The sequence below is a fragment of the Pavona decussata genome, unplaced genomic scaffold, assembly GCF_977016875.1.
Source record: "Pavona decussata unplaced genomic scaffold, jaPavDecu1.1 SCAFFOLD_386, whole genome shotgun sequence".
Taxonomy (NCBI): Eukaryota; Metazoa; Cnidaria; class Anthozoa; order Scleractinia; family Agariciidae; genus Pavona; species Pavona decussata.
Window position 1 is genome coordinate 1,320,577 of NW_028145758.1, and position 26,924 is coordinate 1,347,500.

At 36.7% G+C, this 26,924-nt stretch overlaps 3 protein-coding genes across 4 annotated transcripts in view; 1 reads left to right on the forward strand and 2 right to left on the reverse strand.

The window, feature by feature from the left end:
• Positions 1-103: 103 nt before the first annotated feature.
• LOC146451539 (uncharacterized) lies at positions 104-6,320 on the reverse strand. The gene is made up of 7 exons (XM_085099037.1): positions 6,146-6,320; positions 4,499-5,663; positions 3,545-4,101; positions 2,707-2,850; positions 1,958-2,122; positions 1,346-1,379; positions 104-945 (listed from the first exon to the last, which is right to left on the reverse strand). The coding sequence occupies exons 1-7, from the start codon at positions 6,170-6,172 to the stop codon at positions 851-853; spliced, it is 2,187 nt and encodes a 728-aa protein (XP_084955163.1). The 5' UTR covers positions 6,173-6,320; the 3' UTR covers positions 104-850.
• Positions 6,321-6,654: 334 nt separating this feature from the next.
• Positions 6,655-17,503, forward strand: LOC146451540 (uncharacterized). 2 transcript variants are annotated; one of them, XM_085099079.1, is made up of 7 exons: positions 6,655-6,811; positions 7,173-7,611; positions 8,195-8,328; positions 8,685-8,900; positions 10,236-10,400; positions 11,842-11,872; positions 12,140-17,503. In XM_085099079.1, exons 1-7 carry the CDS (start codon positions 6,788-6,790, stop codon positions 12,151-12,153), a joined length of 1,023 nt encoding a protein of 340 aa, XP_084955205.1. In that variant the 5' UTR covers positions 6,655-6,787; the 3' UTR covers positions 12,154-17,503. The 2 variants fall into 2 exon arrangements, 1 of the variants encoding a protein (XP_084955205.1); XR_014860014.1 differs by lacking the exons at positions 11,842-11,872; positions 12,140-17,503 and having other exon boundaries at positions 8,685-9,003; positions 10,236-10,374.
• A 2,518-nt stretch (positions 17,504-20,021) lies between these two features.
• LOC146451541 (uncharacterized) overlaps positions 20,022-26,924 on the reverse strand; it is a 10,078-nt gene continuing 3,175 nt past the window's right edge. The window contains exons 3-8 of the mRNA XM_085099025.1: positions 26,370-26,924; positions 24,798-25,345; positions 23,719-23,865; positions 23,163-23,324; positions 22,605-22,677; positions 20,022-21,705 (exon numbers count right to left, since the gene is read on the reverse strand). The exon at positions 26,370-26,924 is cut by the window's right edge and continues 499 nt beyond it. Of these exons, the coding sequence (XP_084955151.1) occupies positions 21,350-21,705; positions 22,605-22,677; positions 23,163-23,324; positions 23,719-23,865; positions 24,798-25,345; positions 26,370-26,924 (1,841 nt within the window). The 3' untranslated portion in view covers positions 20,022-21,349. The remainder of the gene's footprint in view (positions 21,706-22,604; positions 22,678-23,162; positions 23,325-23,718; positions 23,866-24,797; positions 25,346-26,369) is intronic.

Sequence of the window (26,924 nt, forward strand, 5' to 3'; positions counted from 1 at the left end):
GAAAAAAACTTGGTCCGTAACTTACAGTACGGACTTCGAACTTGGTCAGCAAGAGGTATGTATTTGTGAAGAGAATACAGTACCTAAGTGAAGCAGGGATACATTTTGTAAACAATGAAATGCTTTATGTTTATTATATCACTGTATTTAGTACTTTACTTCCATTGTCGAACATTAAGTAACCCTTTCGTCGGGATGCGTTGTTACATGCAAATCTTGAAGTGACCTCTGATTCAGATGAAAAATGCTATTTCTTAAACATAGTTTGACGTTTACATTAATTGGATCAATGAAGTTCTGTTAGAAACGAAACATATTGAACATTGTGTTGAGAAAACTGGTATACTGTGGCTGGGGTATTACTGTATTTTTTTTTTTCCAATGTCTGTGCTTAAAGTTGCAGATTAAAATGCCACTTAAAAATGCGCATACTACACGCCAAAACGGGAATCCCCATTCACGTTTGAATTGTGCTCTTGAAGCCATATAGTGACGTCAGCTCCTCGTTCACTACCGTGAAATTTGAATTTAGTAAGACAAAGGGGCCGTCGCTTTCAGGTAGCCGTTACTTTCAGACGGTTAAAAACGTTATTCAAGGATACGAGGATAGATGGCTAATGGTTAATCGTATTTTTTCTATCAACCGTTCAACAAAGCATGCAAAAATGTATATTTAAATTACAATAAACAGGTAACTCGGATTTGAGAGCCAGGTTAAACAAATATGGCAATCACATACAATTAACTCTACAATCATAAACTATTAATTCAGTTGGCTATATCATTCAATTACCCTTTAAAAGCGATATAAATCAGGTAAAGTTTGACTCGATTTCGAGGGCTGCCCATTTCAGGGATTAATAGATATGATGCACTCGTCACCGTCCACTTGTTTTTCCACTAGTGCTTCAGCTTTTATTTTCACTCCATCATTTCCGTGAACCGCTGGAAATGAAGAAAGGAAAAAAATTCAAATTCAATACAAAATGTATCAAGAAGGAAAGGCAACACCCCTCCTTGGCGGTTCTTGTTAAAACAATAGCGTGGAAATGATGAAATTGGTTGGAAATATAGAATATATACATACAACCCTTTATTTTACATGCGCATTTGAGCATATCCATATGGAATTTGCGCACTACAAATTCTTGTTATTATTATTATTATTATTATTATTATTATTATTATTATTATTATTATTATTATTATTATTATTATTATTATTTACACACGATAATGGTTTAAGCATACACATCTTAATGTGGGATCGTGTTCTATCTAATGCTAACTACTATCGACTGTTATTCACTCAGTCTTCAGTAAACTAAAAGCACCAGCTACGTACCATTGAAACAATGCTGAATCCTTGTCATGACACCCTGGATTATCAATTAAAAGAAACGTGTTAACAACATGAGAAAATCTTAAAGTTGTGATCAAAGGAGAAAACGGTAAAAGATTGTTTTTACATATAATAATAATAAAAATAATAATAATAATAATATTAAATAATAATAATAATAATAATGATCAACTGGTAATCTGCTTAAAGGAGAACTGTCGTAGGGTTTTTTGAGAAAAGAGAAATTGTGTTTATTTAAATTCACACATCTTATAAAAAAATGGATTACAATGACTGTGTTTACAAATGAAGACGAAAATAACAAAAATTTAACAGATTAAGAATAAAACATTGTGCCAGGGACCGGGTTACAAAGTTTAAGAAAGCAAAGTTTAGAAAAAGTAATTAATTGTTACTAACAATACATAATAATATCAGAGGCACCAATCAACAGTTTTATTTCACTGGGATGATAATTTATATCAAAACTAGGCAACTGTTTTTTTTGTGTGTGTGTTGATAGACAAACATTTTTGGGGGCTTTTGAACTGACATCAAATTCGCGTAATACTTCCCCTTAAAAAGCACGCAAGCAAGCAAGCTTTATGAGGTTACCTTTCTAATAGCAGTACTTGCGTACATCACAGTTTTACTGGATGGCTCCTGCGTCAAAGTCATCACAACAAAGAACTTACTCATCCCTTTTGTTGTGGGATGAAACACCAGATCACTCAGGGGAGTGTTGTCCAATGAGTTTTTTAGCAAGTTGCAACTGAGTTTCTGAAAAAAGAATCACATATAAGCATTGACTACAAATGACAGCTGCAAATGGTGTGCAGAATGTTCACGAGGATGGAAAGGGACATAGAAAATGAATTTATTTTAACCACGTAATCAAACATTAGACCCCCGAATTAATGTTTTCAGTAAGGAGCAGTTGTCTAGTTACACTTCTGAAAATCATTGGAATTACAACATGATTAGGAACCGCATAGGTTCATTTATCAGAAGCCAGAATTAAAACATGATAATAAATTCACACGTAAGTGCACACCTATAGCTGTAATAAATTAAGACAAAGTTGTAGTCTCAATTATCGGCATGTTAAAGTACTATACACGATTGCTTCTGCTATAACGCAGACATTGACAACATTGATATCAACTAAAATTGCATAACAACGATATTGTGGTGGCATGGTTCTCCAGTGTTTAGTGTGTTGGTTCGAGTTGGTGTGGTAAGAAAGTGATGCTTCAAGTTAAAGGTCTTCACTGTCAAATTACTAGAAAACCTAGGGATTTAATTTGTATAAATACTGGATTTTACGCATGTCAGACCAACTTCAATGACAAAATATTCAATACCGTTGGTAAGGTTTGGTCAAGTCGCCAGCCTTCAGTATCTGCTACAGTGATCTCCACGTCCTTTTCACTGGTAACAGAGAAGTCAAGAGATTCAATCGAGGAGATTAGTTTTCCTCCGTTTTCTTTCTCCCTCCTCATAAGCCCCTATTTAAATAAAGAGAGGACAACAAAATACGCAACAGTGTCAAAAATTGATGTTAAAGATGTTAAATTCGTTAACGGTAGTAATGGAAGTGGCAACTATTCTTGTAATACACCCAAGGCTTTGCAATAGTGTCGCTGGTTTGAGAGCTACAGCTGTAAAAGGTCACAAATTAAAGAAGACAGAAGCACCTATAAGAGGACCGCGGTTAAAGGGGCAGTATCATGGGAGAATCGTGATTTTTGGGCAAAATTCACTAAATTTAAACTTTGAACATTGTGTTAATTAATTTCTCATTCGCTAATTTAAAGAAATGTTAATAGTGATTCTAAGACGAAAGGTTGAACCAAAATATAGTACAACCGGCGATTTTTAGTACGTTACAACAGCGAAATTTGAAAACGTCCGCCAGACGTTTTCAAATTTGAACCCCTCTGATCTCTATCTTGGTCATCTGCCGGCGAAAATATCCTTGGATAGTTTCTTTGCATTCTGATAGTCTTTTAATGGAATTTTGTCATTATATCTTGGCTGCTATCAACCGAATAGCGTCTTTCCGATTTTCGTTGTGTTACTAAAAATAGCGTGATACTGTCCCTTTAAGCAAACCATCCTAGTTCTCTCAGACTTCAAACCCAGTTGACTCATAGCGGGTGCAAACGAAAGGATCGGAAAACATTTAATTACAAAACATACCTCAAATGAATATTCGCAATCATCAAAACAATACACCCTCACATGAAGGTCTTCTCCAATGCTGGTTTCACTGCAAAATGCCACCACTTTCATTCTTTTGAATGCTGTCACAGAATGCTGGAGAAGCTTCCCGACAACTGCAAATGTTGACAGATGATCTGTTTGAAAGCTCACATGGTTGCTTTTAGCGACAAAGTTTTTTATTCCATGTCCCTCAGTCACACGTTGGCTTACATTGACCCACCTCTCCTCCCGAAACTCTTTCAGGAGAATCCTCCATTCCTTAGGAGAGAAAATCATGTTTGCTCCATGGGGTATCAGAACTTCAACGGGTCGATCCAATTTGGTCGTTAAACAAAATGCAATTGCTGGACTTAATGCTATTTCATCCTCTTCAAGAAAACCAGGCATTGCTGAGTTTGATGTGGCTTCCAGAGCTAAATCGAGTGGCAAGTGTTGGGAGCTTCCAAGGGCTATAACTTCAACACCGGTCTTCTCAAAAATTCCATGACCAGGGGTTTGTCGTTCTGGATATTCTGGAACCACATTTTTGGCATCTAAAAAGTGCATTTCAATACTGATTAGATAACAAATACAAATAAATATGTACACGCAAAACACCCGGGAAAACATCACTGAGCTGTACGTACATGTATCGTGTACAAGTAGCAGAAGTGCATGTTGAGTTGATTTTCAAAGTGTTGCAATTAAATTGGCGGCTGGGAAAAGGTCTCGAAGTATTTTACATTAATTTTTGTTATGACCAGTTGCTGGTTAATAAAGTTGTACTAATAAATAAAAACCACTTCAGCTACACAAATGATACAAAAGGAGAAAATGAAGACAAGCATGACTCAGAAGAAGTGGGCAGGGGTAGACGAGGATGAGGACGAGGAAGAAGTAGCTGCAGCTAAACGTAATTTAAATGTAGATATTTCAATGAATCTAACTCACCTGTAGACGCATCTTGAGTAGCTTCTGATGTAGTGTTAAACTGCGGTCCCTTCTGCAGTGACGCAGGCTCTGTTTTGTCAAGATTGGGAACGTCAAAGTCTTCTACTTTATTTCTAGAATGCTTTCTTCTTCGAAAGGTCAAATTCCAAACAAAATATGTTAAAACAACGAGAACCAAACCTAAAGCGAGTTTCCTCCGATTATCAGTATTAAGCAATTTCCAAAGGTAGCATTCATGGTCAGCTTGAAAAGATTGCGTTTGTTGGTGTAAGAATGAGAGAACGTTTCCCGTTGGAAACCCTTTATTTAGATCTACAAATGGCATTCGTTCTCTGATGCATTTCATTATATTGTCACTGTAAATACGGTTGCAACACGTAAAACACTCCTGGCAAGTCTTCGAATGGTAATTATAGTAAAAACCTTTCTTACATCCACCACATTTGGTATCGACGTTTGAGGAACAATTTTGGATCACTTCTTGTCCGAGAGAACAGGTGTTGCAGGACTGTAATACCCCTTGTTGATTGACAAACGTTTTTCCCAGGGAGGGCCTTTCACAGCCAATAAACGTTTCTTCACTTACAACACTTCCACAAGGTACAGTGAGACCGCTCTCTTTAGAACATGCTGGACAGCGTTGGCAGTTGTATTTTCCATCACGGCTTGCAACAGTTATCTCATCAAACCAGCATTTAGACCCACAAGGTTTCCTTTTCTGGTAGCTACACGTTTGACTACGAGGAATCGTTTGGCTAACACACTGTGGAACTACTTCATCCGTACCATCCAAACAACATTCTGAACAGGGGAGACATTTCGATATCGTTTTATTGCGGTAATATCCTTTTGGGCAGGGTTTACAGCTACAGCGTGTGTCAGAAATATTGGTACATTGTGTCACCATGGCTTCATCAGGGAGACATTTTGAGCAGGGCTTGCAATCTTCAGAGGACATTGAATCGGAATATTCCCCTTGCAAACAAGGTTTGCATGTGACAGACACGTTTTGGGCCACGGGTAAAACACTGCCACAAGGTACTGTTGATCCGAGGCCAGGAGGACATTTTGGGCATTTCACACAGGTGAGGTGACCGTTTGAGAATTCCATCACAAGTTGATCATTTTGGCAAATCAGAGCAGCATTCTTCTGGACTACCTGAAACTGGACGCGATGTTAATCAAATGAACGCTTGTCTCTCGAATGGGAGTAACAGTTAGTGAAAATACTGTTTTTACTGACACTAACGAAGACGAATCAACATAACTTCCGCTTCGGTTGTTCAACTTCGGCAGTGCCACCAACAACAGTCTTTTGAAGAAGTGCCCTTATAAGGAAAACTATAACTGAGACAAAGGAGAGACAGCTACCTACCTAAGTTCAAACGATGTACTAAGCTATAAGGCTAAACATATCTTCGTCAGATCCTTCCAAGTAACAAATTTGTTAACGATGTTCAAAAGATATTACCAGTCTGAGCATGTAAGTTGTATAGGTTTCTCTAATGGACACCCCACCACTCTGAAACCCAAACAGCACACAACAATCTGACATCTTCGAAATGTCCTAGAAGTTATGTTCGCTTCAACAGGTTAAAGCACAGCATTTTTTCATATGTGTATATAAAACAACGAAAATCAACTTACCAGTAAGGAGATAATAAAAATATTCATTTCACAAATCGGCGTTCTCTTGAATTCAACGGTAAATTGATGATCGTCAATTACTAGGCGTTGGAGTCTTACTATTAAAGAAGTTGCAAGCTGTTTACAAGGCAGGTTACGTGCTTTCTGTGCCCTAGTGATACACACTCTTTTAGGCCTTTTTTGACGAAGAGATGGTCTGAATTCGAACTGTTCGGGATCGACTACGCCAGTTTACAGAGATACCTAATCATGCATCATTGACAAGAACGCTTTCGTTTTCAACAAAATTTAGGTGGGGATTCCACAACAGCGAAACAAGAAAGCCGACTGATAATCAAGGGATAATCGAAACGATTCGCCACGGAAAACTTTCACTTTCGGTTTACTGTTTACAGTATAAGATGCCTAATTATCATTCACAAGGTAAGGTGGGGATTCCCCGTGTCCTGACCAACCAATCAAACTTAATTTGTATGATTCATTAATGGTTTTGATTGGTCTATCGTGACTGACAGGGGTTATGACGTTTACCATTTCCTTGTTGGTTTATAAGCAGTCGAGAAAATATTTTTGCCATTCGATCAAATGCCGAATCATCCGTTCAATGCTCTTAACTGATTATTACACTAAACAGAAGCAACCATGGACCCAAGAAGACTAAATGAGGTATTTTAAGAAGATTCTTTTGCTTGGGGATGGCTTTGCAAAGGTGTTACCACAACCGCGAAACAAGAAAGCCGACTGATAATCGAAACAACTCGACACGGGAAAACTTTCACTTTCGTTTCACGCTTCCTGAAAGTTACGGCCGTGGTTTCCAAAGGCAAAAAAAGAATACCTAAATTTGACTTGGTTAAAAATGTTATTCCATTCCTTCTGAATGGGTTCAGCTGTGTACAGATTTCCTTTTCCGATTGTATCATGAGTATCCCAGTGAGGAACATATTATGTTTACCAGTGTTTACGTTGTACCGTGTGACCCTACCAAGGGCCTTTAATCAGTCGATTTGAAAAATATTTATTTCAGACAGATGAACGAACAAGTAACGCAAATGAAGACTCGAATAGTTTAGAACAAGCAGAACTATCACTCATGGCGGAAGAAAGTGGAAGAAGTAGTACCCAAGCAGAATCACCTCCAGAACTGTACGGTAACGAGAATAATGGAACTGAGAAATGTAAATGTGCAAGTGGTGGAACTGTGGTTACGTTTCAAGCAACTGATGGTGAACGGACACGGTGCAACCTCTGTGGCAAAATACTAGCGACGGAACAGGGCACACCACCTCTTGCCGACGAGGCTGAACGTATCCTTCGTCAGACTTTGGCAAATCAGTTACATTTTCTTCCTGATACACCCGAGGCATCTCTCACGGATTCCTCAATAGCAGAAGGTGCTGAATATATCACAAGGCCACAAGGCACACGCTCCGTTGTAGAGCAAGACCACAAAACTCCTATTCATGGTTAGTATCTCATTCACCTCTAATTCATTTTTAACGTCACATTTTGACTAAAAAATGTCGTACAAATTCAAACTCAAAATCCTCACCTCGTTCATTCCCTTTGGCCTATAGTCCACTCACTCTCAAGTATTTCTATTTTTCTCAAAATCAACTGATTTAAGAAAAAATCTTGCTCATTGTTTGTAGGTGGTCTTCACTTGCTCCTTATTTCAATGGTTCACAGGGGATAGACATTTTAGAATGTATGACACATAAAATAATGGAAGTATAAACTCAATTGTGCTTGTATCATTTCACATCAGTAGTACATCCCATACCATAATGTTTTGTTGAAAACCTGCGAAAAACGGTGTTGGCCGAAACTGCTTTCAATGACCATTCCGGCAATATTCCTTTTCAAGTTGTTGCTTTTTGTTTTCTCCTGTTTGACGATTGAGGACAGCCATTATGTACTGGGTACAGTAAAGTGATTACACAGGGGAACCCATTGTTAACACGGTTTATTTTGGCTTATTTTTTAGCATGTGTATTATTTGTTAGAGTTTTTACGGGCTTATGTCAGCTGTTGATCTTTCATCTGCAGATTATTGTGATACGTCAGTTGAAATACCATGCAAAGAGGGAGATTTTATGCTCTTCGTCTTAGCACAAGGCCACCCTGCAACAATTGAGCAATGGCTATCTGTGTACATTATTAGTTCTGACCGTTTTCAAGAGGTAGGACCAATCTCCATAATTTTTATGGGAGAGTATAGTTACTGAATGATATTAATATGTGTACATTAAAGACACATTCTTAGGGACACGTACCCCAGTTGTTCAAAGACGTCTTGGGTTGAGTAGGCATAATGTTTTGCTGGGCATAAAGTACATTATATTGTCCTGCCCAACCAGACAAGGGACCAATTATAAACGCTATTCAGCGTCAATCACAGAAACCCACTGAAAAATAAATCAAACAACAATTAATATCATTTGCAACTCATAAACTGAAAGTAAGAGTGATGATCATGGAATTAATTTATCTGTCCCGGTGAAAATTTAATTAGCATTCTTCTTGCCTTTCTTCCTAGGGAAGAGTAAACAAGTGGATCGCAACCTTGGAAGAACGACAAGGAATGAAAACAGTTTTAGTTCCAATAGGGGATGAACATCTAACCATGCGAGAGTGTCAACACTTTCACAACCTATTTATCGACAAAGACGTGCACCTGAGGATCACGTTTCAGTTATTGGAGCAGCTGGAAGGAAAATTCCGAATAAGGGCACCAGCTCATATGGCTGATAACGTAAGCACATAACTTTAACTCTTCTCCTCTCTCTAACAGCGATTTATAGGTGCAGAACCATAATAAAGACCTTACTTCATGTGGGGAAGGGCGACAATGAAAGGTAAAAAAGTTTCTTTAGATTTAACTTAAACAAAGCAAAAACAAACAAACATCACCACAATTGAAAGTATGTGTTCAGTTTAATTGGTCACTCTGCTATGGCATATGTACTTCTTTGATACAACCATCCTAGGTACAGCAAACAAACTGTAATCAGTGTTCAGCCACTAGCTATCATTTCAGTGGTCAAACTTAACGGGCTTTTTCTTGAGATTCAAAGGTTGAAAACCTCTACCTTGCACAGCACAATGCAGCCTACATTCAAAAACGATATAACAAAGAACTCCGAAAAGTATTTTGCAGACAGCTTAGATGTAAACATGCTTGCTTTTTCCATGATCTGAGCTAATTAAAAATGTTACATCAGAATAAATACTCCCTTCATGTCTTATTTGTAACCACAAAGAAAAGCAATCTTATGTAGCTAGTTTATAAATTAACGTTTTCATCAATCAGCTGATCATGATATGGCTGTTAGTAATGCCTGATGGATTCATGTCTTTCGTTGCCCTGTATGAAGAAGGTGGAATTGAAAACTATGTGTTCCATTGGGGAAGAAACTGTTCTAAACCCTGGACAAATTGGGAATAAAACTGGCTGGAAGGAGACTTAACATAAACTGTCAACCAGTAGCTGCCTTGGTTGTCTCTCCAGGAAAAATATAAATACCAGTCCTTTTCAAGAAATGTATATTCAGGTCTGCAACATGGATGTGCATGGAATAAATAAGTAATATGATATAATTTAAAAGCGTGAAAGTCGTTTATTTTCCTGCGAACATGCAAATGTTCATTGTTCTGCACGCTTCAATGATTTTTTTCTTGTTTACACCCAGTACATTTTCAACATGAAATAATATAACCATCCATTTCCAATTGGACTAGCACACATTATCCTCATCTTGTTGCAAGTTATGTGGCATGTGGCATTTACGTAGTAGTAGTAGTAGTAGTAGTAGTAGTAGCAGCAACAGCAGCAGCAGCAGCAGTAGCAGTAGCAGTAGCAGTAGTAGTAGTGGCATTCGCAGCAGCAGGTGAGTATTAATAGTTGTGGCCAGTCTTCACCATCTTGATAGTGGGAGTTGTTTTCTCTTCTGGGGTTAATTATTATTATTATTATTATTAGTATTATCATTTATTATTATTATTATTATTATTATTATTATTATTATTATTATTACCTTTGTGGCTATGTTTTTCCACTAAATTACTTTACTTTTTATTAATTTTGCAGATTCCCTTGCACCAAATAAGGTCTTTCAGCCAGCATAGAATTCCTCAAGCTACAGCTATCGTGCTAATGGAGTGCCTTGGCATCCCCAGGGAGACATGCCAGGCGCACATAAGAATGATAGTGGAGTATGGAGACATCTCCAGGAAAATGTTGATCCCAATATGGGTATTACATTTTTACTGTTTTATTATATTATGTTATTTGGAATAAAAAACTTGATGCATACATAGATTAATGACCTAAACAATTCTACCAAAAATTTATCTACTATATTATTTGCAGATGATACTAATCTGTTTTGCTCAGGTAAAGACATAAATGAACTCGAGTGTAATATAAATGCGGAATTAGTTAATGTTCAAGAATGGTTAACACTAAATCAACTTACACTCAACATAAAAAAATCCAATTACATAATATTTAGAACAGCAAAGAAACAGTTAAAAAAATCACTGACTCTTAAGCTTGATAATAAGGAGATCCAGAGAGTAGATAGAACTAAATTCTTAGGAATTATAATTGACCAGCACTTAACATGGAAGAATCTTATAATTTGATTATATCACTAAGAAGATAATAAAAGCCACCGGTATGCTATGTAGGATTCGCTTCTATGTCAGTCAAGTACTCTTGAAAATATTATACAATAGTTTGATTTACCCTTACCTGCATTACGGAAATACCGTTTGGGCAAATAATTACCCCACAAGGCTAATGAAATTGTTCAAATTACAAAAAAAAGCACTACGTATCATAACATTCTCTCCATATACCGCACCATCTCTTCCTCTTTTTATAAAGATGGGTCTCTTAAATATTTACCAACTTAATGACCTACTAATCGGATCTTTCAGTTTTAGTCTTATCAGTAAATCGTTACCCACCTATTTCAGTGACCTCTGCATTGAAAACACGCAAGTCCATGATTATAATACCAGGAGTTCAAAACATCTACATAAGTGTTTTAACCGAACTAACTATGGAAAATACTCTTTAAGAAGTAAGATAGTTGATACATGGAACAAAACTCCTCTAGAAATAAAACGATCTCTTTCTATACATGTTTTCAAAAAGAAAATGAAGCAATTCCTTCTCTTTCAATGATTATGATATAGGCGTTAACTTACATAATTTTACTTGCACCTTTTATTATTATATTAACTGTTATTTGTACACCAAACCTGATATCCTGATTAATTTAGCTTAAAAATTATGTAATTTGAATCAAAGGGGGACTACTTTGTAAAAGCCCGTAAGGGTTTCTTTAGTTTTCCTCCCGACTTCAATGTAAATTGCACTATGTACTTCTTATGTTACTTATAATTATGGGAAATAAACATTCATTCATTCGTTCATTCATTCATAGATGCAATTATGTTCAGAAATTGTCAATATAAAAGACTAGTTTTAAAATCATCCAGCAATTTGAAAGATAGGTACCCCTTTCAGTTTTAACTTGAGCCAAAATTTAATTTTAGTGAATTAATTGCTTCGTTACTTTTTTTATTGTTACCTCCAGTGTTGTTTATCACTTTAATTTTCACTCCATTATATAAACATATTGAACACAGTTAATTCATTATTCTTATTATTGTTATTTTTTTAGTCTGAAGGACAGCCCACTTATAATTCATATGGTAAGTATTCTCAGAATCCATCCATTTTGTGTCATAAAGTGAGTCATATCTTTGTGAGGAAGGATTCCACAAATGTTATATCTAATAAAAGACAAAACCATTTTTTAAGGCAACATGTTACAAGAAAATGTAAGGTTACTAGATTAAATTAAACGACCACATAAAGATAGCACTGAATATATACAGAAAAGGGTAATATCTTGTACCAGCAAACCTGTGAGATCGAATTTTCACTTTTTAACCTTGTGCTTCATTTCTGTCATTTAGCCAGTTGTTGTTAGGTTCTCAATGAGACTGAAAGCTACCCAGGATAGTTCAGGCACCATGGCATCATTTCAGAGGTTACAGTGACAGTACTGAAGATGCAATGTAGTACTGCAGGTGATGCGTACTTGTCAGCTTAACTATCTGATGCAACTGTTGTTTACCTGCTGCACAGTATTATCATCATTCTTTAAGGTGCTTGGACCATAGATATGTCTAGCTGTATTTTTATGTTTGTTGCCATTTTAAACCCTTTTCCCTTAATTACGTCGAGTCAAACTTCGCTAACTTTTTTGTTAGTAAAAAAATAAAAATAAAAAATAATAAATTAAAAAAAAAAAAAAAAACTTTTTTGTTAGTTATTGAGCAATCAAATTAAAGCTAGTCAGCCATGTTCAGGTCAACGAATATTTGAATTTATTTATTTGATTACTGTAAAGGTAAATTGGCCTTGTAACGAGATTTGAATGCTGACGTTTCAAGCGTAATAACCCTTCAGGGGTTACTTTGTTGAAGGGCTAATGCTCGAAACATCAGCACTTTACCGTGGCCAAAAATACGAGTTACCTAATATCAACTCTCTTAACTTTAGCTTAAACATTACAAGTCGTTTGCCTGAAAAAAGTTAAGTTAGCTTCAATAGTAAACTCAAGTTTATGCTTGAGTAATGCAGGGCTCCAAAGTTTAGAGGAATCGACGTTTTGTCATGCCTCATAATTAATAAATGGTGTGCAGGGCTGGCAGCTGCAGACGTAAATGCAGGAAACGTCCGGAGATGAACAGTGTCAGCCATTTCTTTAACTTCAGTGGAATGCTCTAAGAAAGTTGAATACATTTTGCCATTTGACAGCTTCCATGCCATCCACACCATGGATGTCTTTTTCTCTAACAAAAACCGGCATGAAGATTATCAAAACATTTTCTACATACTTTTTCATGGATAGAATATTCAATTGCACCGCTACTGGGTTATTGCATACATCTCTCTGGAATGATGGAAGGAATAAAAATGCAAAGAAATCTGTAGCTTTGAAAGGTTTAAGGCTGGCCCTAAAATTGATGATTAGCTGCAGATCCATCACAAAATGAAGCCTGAGTGAAACCCAAATATAATATGAAAATATTAAGTGTTTCTGAATTGTCTGTGGTTTAAACAGCAGATTAATTAATTGTGCTCGCCTTGTGCAAGTGAGAAAATGTCGCTATTCTGCAAACCCACATCTCCGGAATTCTAATCCATATACTGAGTTGTTAAAACTTCATACGAAAAATGCAAATTAAAACTTAGCCTTTAAGGTAGCTACCTTGCAGCCATTATCCAAGTGATCTTGATTCACGGTTTGAAGTGATTACAAAAAATACCTTAAAGTAAGTTGACATTGACTGGAGATTCATAAATTGTGATTGTTTTGATTAATTGCAATAAGTCCTGACTTAAGTAATAAGTATCCTGTCAGACACTAAACAGGTGGTAAATTTTCCTAGCTTATCAGTGGAACAATGAATGTACCAGTGTCTTCCATTACATTACGATCTTAGCCATTAGGTTAAAGTTATGAAATGGATGGTGCCGTTACTGTCGTAAAACAGTTATGCATAGTGTTTATTACTATTAATTATTTGTTTATTATTATTAAAGAGGATACCCTTGATAGGGATAACCTCTGGTATCTCCTGTTCATGGTATCGATGTTCACATTGATCAGATTGAATAAAGTATTATTATTATTAAGATTGTTATTAATGGCTTTGATTACAGTGAAAGGCCCAGTTGTTCAAATGCATGGCATTCACAAAACCAAAACTCTACACAATACACAACATTTTTAAGGCATGTGCCACAAGAAACTAGGTCAAAGGCAAACACCTTATATCTTAAAATAAACGTGATGGTATTCAAGCCTGGTGAATGAGTGATAATGGTGTATTATTCTAGAAAGTGACACAGGCATACTCAGAAAAAAAAGAAATACGAGTGCTTCTTTCAGGAGTCGAACCTAAGACCTTCCGCGCGGATTACTTAAGTTCGGATGCTCGACATCGAGCTTCAGGACACTCGTGTGAGTCAGTAAGGCCATTAAGCAAGGTTCAAGGGACAAATATCCTGCATACTGCTAGGATTTGAATGCCGAACGTGTGGTATATGAAATAAATGTGATGGTACATTTCAGGCCTGGTCAACGAATGAGGATGATGTATTATTCTAGAAAATGACACAGGCATACTCGGAAAAAAAAAATCCGAGTGCTCCTATCAGGAGTCAAACCTAAGACCTTCCAATTACTGAAGTTCGGATGCTCTACCACTGAGCAACAGGAGACTCGGGGGTAGCTATAAAGGCCATTAAACTTTTAGGTTCATGGAACAAACATCATTCTGACTCAACTTATATCTTGTTTGCATATCTAACAGCCAATAGTGGCTATAAAGTACATTTAGGTGAATGCCATGTATTTGTGTGAATGAAGGGTCTTATGCAAAACTATACTAAGTGACAATTTTGTTGAAAATTTTTTTGCTACTTACTGGATAATAGACCCATCTCCAAAATGGCGGCCGAAAATTCAAATCAGTTAAAATTAAAAACGTATACCAGCACTAGAAAGAGCACTTTTACTTTAGTAACCGTGCCAAGTTTCAGCATATCAGGTGAAATATCAGCTGAGAAAATGTAAGTTGAAAAATGGAAAATGTATAGACGTATGGATGACTGGGGGTATGACGTATACCCCCAGTCATACAAACGTCTGTAAATTTGTCAAATTTTATCTTACATTTCCTAAGCTGATATAACACCTAATATGCTGAAACTTTGCAAGGTCACTAAAGTAAAGGTGCTCTTTCTAGTGCTGGTATCAGTTTTTCATTCAGTTCAATTTTAACTCATTCAAATCTGTTGCCGCCATTTTGGGGAAGGGACGTATGGTCCGGTACTTAAAAAAATTGGTTTTCTTTACAGTCGATTTCAGTACTATGTATAGACCCACATTTTTCAGACATGATTTAATGCCTATGATTGGACGATCACCATTTATTCCTGATTGAGCAATGCTGAAGGAAATTCCACCGCAAAATTAGGCTACAACATTCACACATTGTCACCCAAACTTTTCAACATGATTCGTCTGCTATGATTTGTTGGTCTTGATTTGCTCTTCGAAAAATTGAAAGCAAAATTTCATCAATTTTATGATAATTTATATCACGTAGTGCGTTCTTTTGTTTTCTCTTCATGAATTATTAATGAGTCTAAGAAAAGCGTTATTCAAACCTCTATGTTGGTTAAAAATTCGATTGAGCCACATTTTTTCAATCCACTTCCTAGAGTTTGTCAATCGGATAAAACACTCTTCGCTAAAATGTTTCAAACCAACTTACTGATGTGTTTGGAAATCGGATGAAACTTTTCCTCGTGTTTCATGAATGAAACATGTCACAAATTTCCTGAATTAGTATTGTGAATTTATTTAATGGTCAAATGCCCTTCACAATTGCCTTAAAACAAGCGTGTCAGAATAGTTGTTGATCCATGTCTGGTTAATTTGGGTCTCAACACAGTACTGAAATATATAGGCTTTAAAATCTATCATATCTGGGAATTTGCCAAATCAAAGACCACTCAAGAAAAGTTTCAATTTCCACCAAAAGAATTCAAACCAGTATTGGTCTTTAATGTTTCAGTTACTTAAGTTGAAAAGGAAGGTAATCTCTCTAACCAAAGCCTAAAACTTGATAAGAAAACAAACATTCAGCATTTGTTTGTAAGCAAAACAAAGTTTCAACAAAATTGCCACCTATGATAGTTTTGCATAGTACTCTTCAAATGTAAATATGTAAAAACATTATTAGTCAAAACTAATGTAAGCAGCTGTTCGTTTTTGTTTATTTTAGGTTCAAAAGTTGTTTGTGCTTACTTATGCCTTAAATTACAGGCTTATAAATTACACAGTCAAAACTCTTCACCTCTAATGTACGCTATCAATAATATTAAAACTATGTTTACATTATTTTTAGTATATTGTAACAGGTATATTACATTCAAATACATTTGAATAAATTATAGTATACATGGTTCAAACTACTGGTACAGCTTCAAATGAATCCTTAAATTGTTAATTCAATAAATATTGTGCAGTTCCAAAAAATATCCATGCTCCCCCAACGGAAGGTTTTTGTTTTGCAACTCCCCCTCCCCCTCTCCCCTAGGAAATTCCAATTTAACTTTATACCTTGCTTCAAAAATTTTGAGTTAGTTCTAAGAACTCCCTCCCCCTAGGAAATTTTCGATGACCTTCCATGGGGTAGGTATGGATTTTTTCTGGAACTGCACAACCGATCAATACCTATTTTGCTTTTGAAATCTATCTAGCGTCAGTCCAGTACGTAATTTGCTGTATATTGCAACTGTTTTCTACTTCACCTTTTTCTACATTTACATCTGTTTTCTACAGTTTTTTTGTAATCAAGCAGAATCACAGCATTTGAACCTAAAACCTGCATGTACATAATGCATCATTTAAGAAAAAAAAAAAAAACGTTTTACTTGGTTTCACAAGTACATGAAATTACTAAATTATATGGTAATACAACTTTGGGAAAGTTTGGATATTAATGAAAAAATGTTTTGGAAACATGAGCCACAACTCAGTGTATTACTATATCCTTTGAAAACAAGTCAAAACGTTCTATATATCTATTTATATAGATTAAAATAGATACAATTAAATGAAATCGAAATAGTTTTGTTCCCATGTGTAGTATCTTGCTTATTCTATTATTTCTTTTACTTACAAATTGTATGATTATAAACTGTGTTATCAGGCAAAACAAAAAAGAATAACTTATTATACTGTGATTTATTTTCAATGGACCATATTTTATAAATCTTCTCTTTTTCCTGGGAATAGAACCAGTTTCAGCAGGTTTGGCCTCAGCTGACATGACACACTGAGATTTCTCCTTTTTGATCAGAAAAAATGTGACAAGCAAATTACACACATGTAATTACGTTCATGTATTTCTGAACAGTACAACATTCTTTGCATTCTTGTCACTGAAATGGTAGATTTTAACTTTCTTTAAAGAATGACTGCAACAACATGGTATTCTTTTATGTTTTGCCTGTTTATTGAGTATTGATGCTTTTTAATAGGGCAATGAACAGTTTAATCATGTTCATGTCATGCATTGGTGTGCTTGTGAATGTTAGTATAGTTTGGTTATTTACTGTTGTAAACAAGAATACAGTTCCCTTTGATTAACATTGAATTTGCAAACGTAATGGATGGATTTTATTTGCATGTCAGTGAAGTCAAATGTTGATTTTGTGTAATATACACACATAATAAATTGTGTTATTGAATGTCACATGGGTCTTTTCGTTATTCTTATAGTATAAGAAACAAAAAATGTGAGCCCCGGTAAGGTCTCAAGGAGGAAGCTTTTCAAATTGATGAAACTTGGCACTATTCTTCAGATTTCTCAAACTATATCATTGTCACAGATCGTTTTAGGCGTTAATTCTTTCATTCCCGCAATGTGAATCCATGCAAATAGTTCGCCTTAACGCAGTTATACCTAAAGTGTACATAGTGTACAAAGGTTTTGCATATATTTATATACATTCATATCCTTTAGAATGGCCCTTTCGCATAATTTCGAATTCATTGCTTTGTGATTTTGTATTTATAACATTTGTAAGTTACGCAATTCAGCCTTTTGGCTCTGAAGTGATTTCCCAATAAACTATCTGTCCATTCGAAGTCAAAGTTTTGGGCAGCGGATCGAGCTCGGGGAATAGGGAAGCGATGATTTATACTGCATAGACAATAAATGCACCAACCCTGCAGGCTATTTAGACGGGTGTAGACAAACGTGGGCCCCCTTTCATTTCTGGAGCCCCTTCTCCCCTAGACCATTCTGTAATAATAATAATGATGATGATAATGATGATGACAACAACATCAACAACGGAACCCGTGTGTCACGTACCAGCGCTTGGGATTCCTTCCATTCGCCATGCACCTGAAAAATAATATTTTCCTCTGCAAAGTTTTTCACTTGTTATTTCTGAGCGAAACAGGAACTTCTTGGTAATCATCCACTTAGTCACTTTCCTCAAAAATGAGAATTTCTGGTAGCACTGAGGTTTGCTAATCCTCCCGCCATTTTGTTTCTGCCATCTTGGTTTTTCCGCTGACCAGTACCAACAAAACTGCCGTTGTTTCCGGCCCGGGCCTTTGCGGGCTGCTGGGACATTGGATTTTTGTAAAAGTTTGAAGCTTTTTTGCCTAAAAGCTTTCTAAGCGAACGTTATAAAAAATGCAGTTAGGAACCAAGCCATGTGGTACACTGCACCTTTGCAAGTTGGAAGATGGTGAGTCAAACCTTCCAAAATGGCATTATTTTCCAGTCCAGTTATCATTATAATTATGGCTGGTTTATAGATGCACATCCTATTTCCGTTTGGCTAAAATAATTATTTGGTCGCGCAACCCTAGGTAACAGCTGGAGTGGTGTTCTTGAAATAAGAACACGTCTCTTGGTCTCATGTCTTGCGGTCGGGAATGAGCCCACGTTTACCCCCGGGGAGGAAAGTCGGGCCTGAAGGAGCGGTGGAAATTGAGCCTAATTCGACTTCTGTCTGATCTGAACCTTGCCGAACGAAAAGCAGTAGGTTTTTCCCACGTTTTATTCGCGTGAAGGTCGTTCTTCAAGATTGGTACAACATACAGAGTTCGCTGAAACAATAGTTATCGCGCTAACTCGCGCTCTAGCAAAGGAAATGGTCAGGTGCGAAGTGATTTTTACATTTTAAATTCTTGTGTAACTCCTAAGTTCTACAATTAAAACTTTTAGGGGGTCTTAGGTCTTAGGTCATAGTTTTCAGGGGTCTTAGTTTTCATAATGCCCACTTGAATTGAAAGTCACGATTCAGCAACTTTCTCCTCAGCAAGTTTTGCATTTTCCCTGTCTGAATGTCGGTCATTGGCCTGTCGCACGAGCTGTAAACCATACGGTAATAGGCCTTATCACGGTTTTCGACGCCATTTTGACGGGTAGGCAAACAGGCTTGAAATAACAGTGTTTGTATGGAAATCCGATGTCAAATAATTTTCATAAAACATCGCTTCTAAAAAATTCATGAATTGGAAACTTTTGGCACTAGAAAAACTATTTCAAGAACAAAATTGGAGGGCTGTAGCTATGGCAGAAAGCGTCCAGCCGTGTTTTGAACTTTCCATACATTTGTCTGTATGGCGAACCAGCCGTGAGCTGCTGCTAAAAATAGTTCGCGGGAAAAAATACAGGGAAATGTATGGAAAGTTCAAAACTCGACTGGACGCTTTCTGTCACAGCTACATCCCTCCAATTTTGTTCTTAAAATCCTTTTCCTAGTACAAAAAGTTTCCAATTCATGAATTTTTCAGAAGCGATGTTTTATGAAAATTATTTGACATCGGATTCCGATACAAACACTGTTATTTCAAGCCTGTTTGCCTACCCGTCAAAATGGCGTCGAAAACCGTGATAAGGCCTATTGTAACTTTTCTTTATCCAGCTCGATCTTTTTTAATGGAATCTTTCGATTAACTTTTCATCACGTACATATCCTTGATCTGTTATAACTAATCAGTAATCCAGAAGCTTGTGTCATGAATGTTAAGTTGGAGGAATGAGACTGAAAGGCAGTCTGTTTATTGTTTATTGCTGTTGTGAAAACCTTTTTTGTTTATAGCTACATATTTATACTTTGGCAAGCAATCTCTTGTTTCATGTCACTTGGTGATAGCAATTATACCAAGAAACGAGATGGGCCATGATAAAGTGTAGAAACGTGAAATCCCCGGTCTTCCGTTTTTAGCAAGGAATAAACTCAGTATGATCCAAGTATTTTAAAAAGCTTTATTATTTTATTAATTTGTTACCTTGTCAAATAATGTACTGCCAAGCAGTAAATTGGTAACACAAATAAAATATAAAGGATGAAAATCTAGAAAACATATTATAGGGTTACAAAGTTAAAAATCTAAAACTTATACTGATCAGAAATAATTTAAATAAACAAATAAAATACGAGAGACACATCTAGCGGTTTCCTTGATTCAGGCTAAATAGAAGTTCAATTTTGCTGTTATAATTGTTAAATTAAATTACCTTCGAACCCTAAGCGATAAAGACGACCAGGAACATCTCTCACCAAAGTGTTTTTCAGATACGTCCTGGACAACCCATGTTGTTGTAAGTTATCACCATCTAACGAATCAATGAATGAATCCGGCTGCATGTTAGAGCAGGCGACTACAAGTTTTCTCAGTTCATATTTATTTCCTTCAATGCACAAGTAGAAACTACAGCTTCTTATTTCTTATTTATTCCGATTGCACATTCTGGTCATTTATAGAAGAGAATTGCCTATGCAGTAACCTAACCCATAGCTTAACCTGAATGAAAAAAAAGAAAAGATTTTCTGACTAATTCGTGCGAATTTCGTCTACTTTGTACCATTCCATGACATTAACACACAAAGGTCACAAATACATTTAAAGTTAAGTTTTACTTTGGTTTCCGTGACCTATAGCTTAATGTTTAAGTAAAGCACTATTTTCAATGATGCTTATTTCTGTTATTTTTTTACTCCAGATTCTTCGGTAGGGTAATTTAAAATTTACTTGTAAGAATTTTCTTTGTTTGGTATATTTCACTTTCTATTTGATACATTTTTACGGTAGTTTTGGTTTACTGAGTACTTAGTACTATTAATTTTACTAGTACTATTATTACTACCCACGTGGTATTACTCTTGTTACATGTACTAGTATTACTACTACTACTACTACTACTACTACTACTACTTGTGTAAATGGTAAGTTCTTCTACTGAACGTTGATGTGAACATTCACGAGTTTCTCATCAAGATATTTCACTGAAACTTACAAAGTGCAACCAAGGAAAACCTGCTATAATCATAATAGCTGTTGAGATAGGGCTTAGCTATGAATCAAACTTTCTATATTTCAATTGAAGGTGTTGTAATACTTCATAAAAATTTGTTTCTATCTTTGTTCCACAATTCCCCCAGAATACATTAATGACGATGATTGTAGCCTGGTTTTTTAAAAGATACATTTTTTGTTTGTTTGTTTGTTTGTATGTCTCCGCTCGGAGAAGTCGGTCGAAGAACAATTCTTTTTATTGGTCCACTATTAAATACTAATATTCATTTTCTGGAAAGAGCTCATAAACGTAAGGCTCCAGGATGTCTACAACATCAAATCGTTGAATTTTCCGAATTTGAAGAATATTCACAAACTCTGCTACAGTGAGCTTTGGTGACTTTGCCTGAAGAGCTTGAAGCATTACAGTGCATGGACTTCCATCAGGTGTCAAAAACTCTTCTCTAAAAACTTCAATTTCCTGATGTGTAAATCCAAGCTTTTCTCCAACAAGTCGCCAGTTACCCATTCCTTTGAGTGACTGGTCCAGTTTCATGCATACAGCATGCAGTACCTCTTTTGGAAGTTCATGGAGACAAAGTGATGGCTTATCGTCATTGGTGATGAGGGGGTCTGAAAGGTAAGGTCTAGGTCAACATGATTATTAACAAGCTGTTCAAGTGTGTAAGCAGTTGTCATCGTTATGTTACGGATGAGTTGGTGTGTAAATACGTTTACGTTTAGACACTTGCGCGCTTAACTATTATCTTTATAAAATAGGTTGTAAAGAAAGCCCCGTGCGTTTTTGTGGTTTCTACAGCGAGACAATTAAGCATTTTCTTCTTGAATGTCCACTTTATTCTGCCCCTAGAATTAACCTGCTCTCCTCTGCTGCTCGCATATTTGCTGACAGGTGGTTTTCCATGTCTAAAGCACAAATTGTATCAGTTTTTCTGTTTGGATCACAGTTACTTTCTCCTAAGCAAAATAATGATCTATTTTTTCATGTCCAGTCTTTTATATCTGAATCGAAGAGATTTTATAAAAGTACCTAGATGTATATTTTCCACCTGTTAGCATTGCTTAATGCTGCTTTTTGTTAATTTTGCTGCCGCTCTGACTAATTATTATTTAATGTTAATTTTTTCAATTCAATGTTATTTCGAAGTGAGCCCTCTCGATGAGTTTTTTTTTTCTCTTAGGGCAGACTTCGGCAATAAAATATGTTTAAATAAAAAAATAAATAAATAAATACGGTATGAATTTTATGAAGATTAATATAAACATGCAGACCCTTTTTGCGGGTTGCAGTTAGGGATCATTATGCCCCCATGAGATAACCACACCTGGAGTATCTCTCGGAAAGAAAAAAGGGTACCACTGGATCATCTGAAATAAGCTCTTTTCTAGCACCGCTGAGGCACTAGTTCTGAATGGGGCTTTGTTGCCCGGTGCGGGTATGGTCTTTATACTTAACTTTTTCTCATATAGTAACTATTCTTATAATTGCATGTACTGATACACCAACTTACCACACAGATCCCTTCCAGTCACCATCTGATGGTTTTGACCCGAGTAGCTCTCCTGGTACCTCCTAAATGGATCCTGTGGGATGTAAAAGAAGTTTGTTGCAGGTAAAGTTTGTAAAAGGAGTCTGTTGTAGACTGCCTAACTTACATCTACAGAGAACACAAAACCAGTTTGTCAAGCCAACACCCTTTGTGTAGTCCAAGATACCAAAATCGTATATGACAACAGCTAAACTGGACATTAGATACCGGATATTCAAGAGGACAGAGCAAGATTTCTTGTGTCCCACCTATTGTTCATTAAAAAGGAATGGTTTTGTTGAGGTGTCGTGGGACACTTTCTGTTAACAACCTTATACCGAATGATGCATGCTTGCATTGGTGCTAACACGTGAAAGAGAGCAATTAAGTAATTATTCAGAGTTCTTTGGGGAATGAGGTGCTATGTTGTTTACTTGTCATATCAGTTAGATAAAAATGAGAGCTAGCTAGAGGTCCTTTTTAACAGATTTTAAATACCTTTGGATCAGGGCAGGGTGCAGAATTTTCATTTAATCTCACCTCCTTGATTGAAGCAACTGCAGTAATTTTGGTTGTGGTATTATCTGCAGTGAGTTCAAAAGTACAGAAAAAGTCTCTATTTCGACCATTGTCATGCTCAAATAATATCTCTGATCTTGGCATAGTTTGGTAGGATTCCTTCAGACTCTTGTGTGATATGACCTGTACAGAGACATAAACAACAACACCATTAGGTACATTACTGCCGTTCTCTTGTATTATTTTGCATGACTTTCCCCACAGAATCTTTTTGCTTTTATAAACATTAGTCGATATTTCCATTGAAAAACTCTCCAAAAATGCAGACATTAACTTGCTGCAATATTAGAACCCTCAGTACTGATGTCATGATTCAAATTGCGTTTTAGTTCTCTGCCAACTTCTGTTTAATTGTTTCAGAATACAGCAATGAATCTCAAGTTTGGAAATTTTACATCCAAAAAGAAAATAAACTTACAACATATATTTTTTTTACCTAAAATAAAGAATTTTGCATGGTGACCAGTTTTGGAAGAGAGTTGGAGGGGGAGAGCGGTAGAGTATAAAGTATTCTTACCTGAGGATTTATGTGTCCTACATTCCAACCTTCAACAGGTTGTTTAATAGAAATTTTAATATCAGTCTCCTGTACAACCTCAACATATAGTGACTGAATGGATCCCAATAGAATCCTATTGCTTGATCTCTCTGTTTCCATGATTTTCTGCAAAATACAATTCAAGACGTCTATCTGTTAGGTTCTGTAAAGTTTAAGTCCTACTGAAAATGAAAGCCACAAATCTCATATACATACAACCATTAATGTTCTGCTAGTAGTCGCCCCCCGATACAAGCCTATTGACTGTTGAAAACAGTTCCAGATGGTGATCAGACCCGGGGGGGGGGGGGGGGGGGCACTTGACCCATGTTTGGGTATATGGTTGTCGCTGGGGATTTGAAACCCTGACCCTGTTTAGGACGAAATAACCTTAAATACCTACCCTGTGTAGGACAATGTCCTCAATTTTAAGACCCTTAATTAGGACAGAGGACAACATCTAGCTCTTGTGGGACACAAGTGTTTATTGGTAATAGTAATAACATTTAAAGGCCCACTGTCACTTACCGGACGTGATGTTCCACGCATTGAAGCGCCAATACCAATCACAACAGATAAAATAATACACTTCTTAGAAGTGATGCCGAAAACATTCCCAAAATTTCGCATTAACAGCGGTGAACCTTAAGTGGAAACTCAATTGACGTGAGGCATTGTTCACTAAAATAAATGCAGACTAACGTCTCTGATTTCGGATTGCCAAATACTCGACGACAGTCTTGCAACCATACCCTGTCTAGGACGGGTCCGGGACAGACTTGCTTGAAATTATATACCCTGTTCAGGACAGAGGGGCCAAAAACCTTACCCTATCCAGCGGCACGTCCCCGTATAGCCCATATAGGAGAGTACCCCTCCCCCCGGGTAATCAGAGTACGTTTTTTTTACCTTTTTTTGAAAACAAAATTCCCTCTAATATCCCCACTCTCTACAAATTTGGATTATTAGTTCACAAATGTAAGACAAGCAATCAGAACTCAAACTGCAGCTGTTTAACAACTCTTAACTGTTAAATGTCAGTTTCACTGTTCCCATACCTCTAGTGATGCTTCGCAGTCATCGAACACATATAGGCATGCTGTATAGTTCTCACCAACTTTGCCTTCGCCTCCAAATACCGCACACTGAAAGCGCTTCTTTGTTGGTTTGGAATTGTAAACTGTACCAACAACGACATAACAAAGAAGATGATCTGCATGAAAGCTGACTTCATTATTATGAACCTCATTGATGTCTTCGTCTTTCCACACAATTGCATCATTTTTTAAACTACTTGAACTTTTGAGTGTGATATTCCATCCATGACTATAAAACACTAATGCACTGTGTGGTATTCTCACTTGGACTGGCTTGGATGGTTTCAACCCACGGGGGTGAAATATTATGACTGGACTAAGTTGCCATTCATGATCTTGAAGTGTGACACCAGCAGCTTTGTCCCAACAAATTTCTAATCTAATTTCTTGGGCGTCTTGAAGAAAACTCTCTCTGTCCCTAAACTGGAGCATGACACCAGATTTTGTAAAAGACAAGGTTTCTTGCGAGACATCTACTTTTGGTTCCTCCATTGGTACGTGGTGAGCCCCTGCAAAGATAAAGAAATAATGGGATCTTTAATAACATTGTTTCTTGTTAATTAGTCAGGTGGTAATTTGTCTTTGTTTTATATTATCAGCTGATGAGAGGAGATGCTTTGCTAAGGTTTACTCGTAGCACGAGTCACGTTCGAGTCAGGTTTCGTTTCCTTTATTTTCTTTTTCGTTTTGTTTTGTTTTTGTCTTGATATCTTTGATTTTGAATCTTGCCTTGATAATGAGCGACAGCTGCAGCTCTTTGAAACATTAAACATGAACGAGATGTTTTCCCTGTCGACGCGATCGCGAGAGTTTTTTTTGTTGGTAGCACGTTTTTTGAACGAAATTAACTCCATTCCTTCTCGTCAACTTTGATGTTCCTGAAAGTTTGTCCAGTGTTGTTGGTGACTAAAGCCTTTAACTATGCCTTAAGAAACTCACGCATATGGATAAGGCCAAAGCTATATAATGGACAAGCCTTTCGCGCCATTTTCGATTTTAAGCATACTGGGAAACCAGAGTTGTAGTAGGCTCCCAGATGGCTGCGGACGGTAAGAATTCCGTTTTCTGTTGAGTCCACACACATCTAGATATTGTGGGGTATTAAATCGTATGAAATGGGATCTCAGTTAATCCTTCTGTCTACCAATGGAATATTATTATATGTAAACGAAAGTAACAACCAGAAGACATAAAAGATCGAAAAAGTTGGATCCTGACTCCGGGCCTGACTCGAAGTCATTTTGCTCGTGACTCGATCGCGAACTTGACTCGTGCAACGAGTAAACAGGTTGCACAAAATCACTGCTCTTTTCAAGGGTTCTTCTGACTGTAAACATGGAAAACCAAAGTAAGTAGCAAACTCAGTCTTTATTAGACATTTTCCAAACCATAAGGCGTTGTTAACTCCAGAGAAAATGCTGATTTGAATAGTGAATGAGTTAGTTTTGTTAATAAAAGTAGCAAACCTGTCTCAATGTTTTATTTATTATTTTTAACTGTAACAACTTAATGTTTTTAACTGTTAAACCTTACCCTCCTCTTCTGTTCCCGGTAAAAAGGCAACTGAATGATGGGTTGAGAGCCTCTGATACTTCCGCCGATATTTCAACTTCCAATACAGCATTGCTAGAACAGAAGTTACAAGTCCTACTGCTAAACCAGCAGCAACATAAACAACCAAGGCCCTTTTAGATTCTAGATCGGTTGGTTCTTGATTCCTTTGTTGCTGGCACACACTAATGGCCCTCTTGGTGTAACTGCATTGTAGATTTTCTGGCATTTTCTGTTCACTACATTTTTTAACACGTACATCTTCAATATCATTACAGCAACCAGAGCATGGTTTGCATTGATTACTAATGTCATCTTTATAAAAGCCTTTGTCGCATTCACCGCAAACTCTGTCATTGGTCAGATTGCAAGGTACTAGTTCTTTTTGTCCAAACGTACATTTAGAGCAAGCTCTGCAAGGACTTCTTCCCTGCTCGTCTGAAAATGTTTCACCTGCAACACATTTTAAACACTTGATGTTGGTGGTGCTTTCCACTACACTTCCACACTTTGGAAATGGTGAAGTTCCAGCTGGAC